The following is a 6,335-nucleotide window of genomic DNA, read 5'->3' as shown; positions in this document are numbered from 1 at the left end:
AGTCCCAGCACTTGGGAGGCAGAGGCAGAGGCAGGCGGATCTTTGTGAGTTCAAGGCGAGCCTGGTCTACATAGTGAATTCCAGGACACCTCGGGGTACAGGGAGACACTGTCTCAAAAAGACAAAGAACAAACAAATAAATCTGTCTTTAGTGATGATCATCATACCTGTGTTGTTCAGCATTTCCAGAGGTATCTCCACAAGATGAATTTCTAGAAGGCACTCCTTTGGTTCTGTGGCTTGTATTTGATCTTATGGTGGTTAAGATCTTTGAGAATACAAATGAGAGTTTCAAAGAAGACAGCTATTCCTATTAGTCCAGTGGTTTTCTCCGACTTGAGGACTGTCTAGGATCCTGGGATCAGCCCTGGCTTAGGAAGGGCCCTGGGTAGTTCTGTGCGCATTATGAGTCCCTGCCATCTCCTATCTTGGCCTTTCTTTCTTTTCTACTTCACTGAGAGCTGTCTAATAGGCCAGTCCTAAAGAGTGAACTCCAGGCAGACTACAGGACTTTCAGGGCTTTTCCTAGTTTTGTAGACACACTTCATAGCCCATGGTACCTTTCCTTGCTGGAAGGTGGGTGCTCCTAACATACTCCAGTACAGGGCTTACTTTTCATTTCTCTAAGTCTTAGACTAGTAGGCAGCTACTGCTGCTTTCCCTTAGCCTGGCTTGTAGTTCAAAGGTGCAAACAGTGTGTCTCCTTCAGATGGTCACTCGAGCATCGCAGCCAGGATCTGAACCCTAAAATAAATGAGAAGACTGCTAGGCTGAAGCAATACCTATAGAAGGAGCTGCTCCTGTCCACAAGAAAGAATGGGCAGGTGTCCTGCCCTGGAACATGGCAGTCGCTCACTCTTCTCTTCACTCTGTGTCTGTTAAGGCGAAGGTTGTTTTTTGTAAGAAGTGTCTTGTAGTAAAAACCCACATCCCATCTCTTCTTATAGTACAACCATAGGTAGCAGTGGCTGGTTGCCTGAGTTAGCAATATTTATATAGTGCCTTGGAACCTTTTCATCTGTAATTCTTAGAGAAAGGATGCCTTTGGTATGAGGTTAGCCCCTGTTGAGATACGAGGTAACTGAGGCCTAGAACATGGAAATCACTTGCTGATGTCCATGTTTTATAAATGACACAGTCAGAATTTGAGCTCTGGTTGATCAGTTCTAATCCTGTCTGTTATTTGCATGTATGTGCTATATACCATCTTCCAGAGGATCGTGTTTTTTTGTACTCATTTCCGCAAGCTGTACTGTGCCTCATGGACCGGGTTGTATTGAGCACAAATTGATAGGAATGGTAACAGATTGGAGAAAACCCAAACCCACCAAAACCTGTTATGAGTACCAGAGAAGCTACCAAGACTGAGTATGCAGCAGCCTAGGGTCTCACATGTGTGGCACCTGCACTTGCCCATGCTTGATGCTCTGCAGATTGGTGTTCTCTGTCATACTTACATGTTGTTTAACACTTCAGGGAAGAAAAGTCCGAAGACCAGGATCTTCAGGGCCTCAAAGATAAGCCCTTGAAGTTTAAGAAGGTGAAGAAAGACAAGAAAGAAGACAAAGAGAGCAAGCATGAACCTCTGCAGCCTTCAGCCCACCATTCCGCAGAGCCAGCAGAGGCAGGCAAAGCAGAGACATCAGAAAGCTCTGGGTCTGCCCCAGCTGTGCCAGAAGCCTCCGCTTCCCCAAAACAGCGGCGCTCCATCATTCGTGACCGGGGACCCATGTATGATGACCCCACCTTGCCTGAAGGTTGGACACGAAAGCTTAAGCAAAGGAAATCCGGCCGCTCTGCTGGGAAATATGATGTGTATTTGATCAAGTAAGTAAGAGCAAGACCTGTGTCTATAGGGCAGGGAAAGTCAGAGGGGTGGGAGATCCATTGAAATGGCGACTCTGGGAAAACGTGTGCCACCTGGAGGGCACTTAAATAATGAACACCAACAGCAGATATGTTCAGAAAGTATTGTAGAGGTCCCTGCCCTGCTGACTTGCCTCAGAGTAGCAGCCCTTTACCTTTGCTACATGTTGACTTCTTCCTATTTACCTCTATGAATGAGTGTTGGGAAAGGTGTGCTAACAGGACCTTTAGGAAGAAACACAAATGTACTCCTTGTGCCTTTTCAACTCCATGTCCCTTTTGCATTTGTCCAGCTTTGGACTGACCTCTGAGTGTTTGCTGTTGAAGCAGAGTAACTTCCAGAGCCATAGCTGTAGAGGATCAGTGAAAAAACACATCTGACTTTTGCCCCTTAAATGATCCCAGAAACGCTAGCAGTTTTCCTAGTATTTGTGGGTAACTTTATTTAATCCTGCAACTTTAAAAAGGGTGAGGAAAACTTTGTCATACTGAAATGGGTTCCAAAAGAGGCTGAGCCACATACCTTGGTTCATATATAAGAATATTTTGATGATGGATTAAGCCTGGGCACCAATAAGCAGAATGGGCCCAGCCCAATGGTTCCCCTGTACCAAGCCTGACTCCTTTGGTTGCTAGATTGTGGAGGGGCCAGTGAGTTCAGAGGAGTAGGCTTAGAGGTAGGTAGGTCCTTGGGCACTTGCAGGCAACAGTTGGTGAGCAACTGGTTCCAGCTTGTGAACAAGCTGTGCAGGTGCCTGCTACCCCTGGTGACTTGATTCCTGCCCCTGCAGCAGTGCATCGCATATGGCCTGACTGTGCCCTCCAGTTTTAGTTCATCTTAACTTTTCTTCAGTTTAAGCCCTGTTCACTTACAAATGTCTGTTAGAGCACTACCAGCACCATCTTCTCTACCTCAGTCTGTATTGCCACAGAAAGTTTCTCATTACGTTTTGTGTCTCTCTGTTTGTTCCTGCAGTCCCCAGGGGAAAGCCTTTCGCTCTAAAGTGGAACTGATTGCATACTTTGAAAAGGTAGGCGACACTTCCTTGGACCCTAATGATTTTGACTTCACGGTAACTGGGAGAGGGAGCCCTTCCCGGAGAGAGCAGAAACCACCTAAGAAGCCCAAATCTCCCAAAGCTCCAGGAACTGGCAGAGGTCGGGGACGCCCCAAAGGGAGCGGCACTGGGAGACCCAAGGCAGCAGCGTCAGAAGGTGTTCAGGTGAAAAGGGTCCTGGAGAAGAGCCCTGGAAAACTCCTCGTTAAGATGCCTTTCCAAACATCACCTGGGGGCAAGAGCGAGGGGGGTGGGGCTACCACTTCTGCCCAGGTCATGGTGATCAAACGTCCTGGCAGAAAACGAAAAGCTGAAGCCGACCCCCAGGCCATTCCTAAGAAACGGGGCAGAAAGCCTGGGAGTGTAGTGGCAGCTGCTACTGCTGAGGCCAAGAAGAAAGCCGTGAAGGAGTCTTCGATCCGATCCGTGCATGAGACAGTGCTCCCCATCAAGAAGCGCAAGACCCGGGAGACAGTCAGCATTGAGGTCAAGGAAGTGGTGAAGCCTCTGCTTGTGTCCACCCTCGGTGAGAAGAGCGGGAAGGGACTGAAGACCTGCAAGAGCCCTGGGCGGAAAAGCAAGGAGAGCAGCCCCAAGGGGCGCAGCAGCAGCAGCACCTCCTCACCACCTAAGAAGGAACACCATCATCACCACCATCACTCAGAGTCTCCAAAAGCCCCTATGCCACTGCTCCTGCCCCCACCCCCACCCCCACCCGAGCCTGAGAGCTCTGAGGACCCCATCAGCCCCCCTGAGCCCCAGGACTTGAGCAGCAGCATCTGCAAAGAGGAGAAGATGCCCCGAGGAGGCTCGCTGGAGAGCGACGGATGCCCCAAAGAGCCAGCTAAGACTCAGCCCATGGTCGCGACCGCCGCCACAGCCGCAGAAAAGTACAAACACCGAGGGGAGGGAGAGCGCAAAGACATTGTTTCATCCTCCATGCCAAGGCCAAACAGAGAGGAGCCTGTGGACAGCCGGACGCCCGTGACCGAGAGAGTTAGCTGACTTTACACAGAGCAGATTGCAAAGCAAACCAACAAGAATAAAGGCAGCTGTTGTCTCTTCTCCTTATGGGTAGGGCTCTGACAAAGCTTCCCGATTAACTGAAATAAAAAATATTTTTTTTTCTTTCAGTAAACTTAGAGTTTCGTGGCTTCAGAGTGGGAGTAGTTGGAGCATTGGGATGTTTTTCTTACCGACAAGCACAGTCAGGTTGAAGACCTAACCAGGGCCAGAAGTAGCTTTGCACTTTTCTAAACTAGGCTCCTTCAACAAGGCTTGCTGCAGATACTACTGACCAGACAAGCTGTTGACCAGGCACCACCCTCTTCCACCCAAACCTTTCCCCCATGTGCTTGTTAGAGACAGAGAGCAGTTGAGAGGACACGCCCATTCTTGGTGCCATTGGTGCCCCATCCATAGCTTCCCTGGCTCTTCCACCACCCCAGCTCTCAATCTCTGTGGGACTGGGAGGTGTGAGGCAGGAGAAGCTGTTGGCTTCTTTAGAGAAGACCATGGAGATGGTCAGTGACTGTTGCCCAATGATCCCAACTGTGGTGGCACAAGTCTGGCCCTACACCAACCCCAATCCAAAACTGACAAGGACATTTTGCAACACAGGAAAGTGGCACCTGTTTCTCCAGCTCTGGCATGGCTAGGGCAGAGTTCTGAACTGCTGGATATAGACTGGCCTGAGCCATAGAAGAGAATGGCCCAGGGTGAGGTGGCATCACCTATTCTTGAGACATGCTCTCCTAGTGAGTGGCACTAGAAAGGTTCCATGGAGGCAGCCAGACAAGGTGCAGGCAAGACTGGTTGGGGTCAAGCCAGACCTACTGCCACAGAACAAAAGAGCCCTAGTCTCTCAGAGCAGTCTGTGACTAGTAGTTAGGGACTTAGTGGACGGGGCAAGGGACATGGGGGAAAGAAGAAAATTTTCTTCCAATTACTTTCCAGTTCTCCTTTAGGGACAGCTTAGAATTATTTGCACTATTGAATCTTCATGTTCCCACTTCAAAACAAACAGATGCTCTGAAAGCAAACTGGCTTGAAATGGTGACACTTGGTCCCACAAGCCACCAGACATGGCAGTGTTCAGAACTACCTGGATCTGTATAAACCTGCGCTTGTTTTAAAGTGGGCTCAGCACATAGGGTTCCCACGAAGCTCCGAAACTCTAAGTGTTCGCTGCAATTTTATAAGGACTTCCTGATCGGTTCCTGTTCTGTCCTTCCATTTCTGCCCTCCTTCCATCTCATGCTTTCATTTCTTCCCTGTTCTCCTCTCTGGCTCCTAGTTCATCCATTCTGTTCCAGGCAGCTGCAGTGCCCAACCACATGCTTAGCTGAGTCTAATCAGCTGCGACAGTAGAACTCTCCCTGCCCTTTGCCTTCCCATTGCCAGGTCAGCCGTCATGGCCAGCCCTGAGCAAGTGCTGGACTCTACTGAGTTTGCCCTGGCGTCTGGGAAGAATGAGAGGGTAGCAAACTCGTGCTCTCCTGCGTAGCCCCCTCTTCCTTGCTAAGAGGAAGTCCAAAGGCTTTTCAGACCCTAAAACAATGAGCCTTTTCACCTTCTGCTCTAGAGAAGTGAGCTAGAGAAGCTGGGCCACATTTGGTATCTAAAAGAGACATAGAGCCCCTCCCCCCCGTGCCCTGCCAGAGTTGCTGAGTGGCCCAACAGCAGTACTATGCCACTACTCTTGACCCAACTTCAAAGTCTAGAGTGGCAAGGCACTTGGCAGGACAGACACAGACTTTCGAGGTGTGAGCTAGAAGCAATAGCCAGCCCCTAGCCCTTCCTCTAGTCCCCTTTTCCCCAGCAAGTCCTTCTCTAGTGGAATGCTTTCACTTTTGCTCACTAGAGACTGGGCAGAGCTGGCACACCCCACATTTCAATCTGCTCCATGGGGGGGGGGCATAGAAGATTGGGCTTGCTGTGGGTTTTAATTGGTCGGTTTCCTTTTGGGATCCCAAAGTTTTAACCTCTGTTCAGGAAGTCCTTATTTAGCTGCATATCTTCATCATATTGGTATATCCTTTTCTGTGTTTACAGAGATGTCTCATCTAAATCTGTCCAACTGAGACGTATATTATCAAAGTAGCAAATGAGACAGCAGTCTTATGCTTCCAGAAACACCCACAGGCACATCCCGTGTGAGCTGCTGCCATGAACTGTCAAGTGCGTGTTGTCTTGTGTATTTTTGTTACTGTCCCCTGGCTTCCTTACCGCGGTGTAATCATGGAGGAGTAAAACATCATAGAAACCGTCTAGCACTTCTTGCCAGTCTTTAGTGATCAGGAACCATAGTTGACAGTTCTAATCGATAGCTTAAGATAAAACCATGTTTGTCTCTTCTGGAATGGTTAGAACTAAGTGAGGGATTTTGCCCCATTCTGTTTGCAGAGTCAT

The 6,335-nt window shown here is 49.1% G+C and overlaps 1 protein-coding gene across 2 annotated transcripts in view; it reads left to right on the top strand.

Moving 5' to 3' along the window:
* Positions 1-4,062, top strand: part of Mecp2 (methyl-CpG binding protein 2) — a 76,356-nt gene extending 72,294 nt beyond the window's left edge. The window contains exons 3-4 of one of the 2 annotated variants that reach the window (XM_008829577.3): positions 1,477-1,827; positions 2,843-4,062. In XM_008829577.3, the coding sequence (XP_008827799.1) occupies positions 1,477-1,827; positions 2,843-3,929 (1,438 nt within the window). In that variant the 3' untranslated portion in view covers positions 3,930-4,062. The remainder of the gene's footprint in view (positions 1-1,476; positions 1,828-2,842) is intronic. The other variant, XM_029561843.1, reaches the window with a different exon arrangement.
* Positions 4,063-6,335: the final 2,273 nt, after the last annotated feature.

Source organism: Nannospalax galili, unplaced genomic scaffold (genome assembly GCF_000622305.1).
Source record: "Nannospalax galili isolate Female #2095 unplaced genomic scaffold, S.galili_v1.0 scaffold513, whole genome shotgun sequence".
Lineage (NCBI taxonomy): Eukaryota > Metazoa > Chordata > Mammalia > Rodentia > Spalacidae > Nannospalax > Nannospalax galili.
The sequence above is the reverse complement of the archived record's forward strand: the minus strand, read 5'-3'. Positions and strand labels throughout refer to the sequence as shown.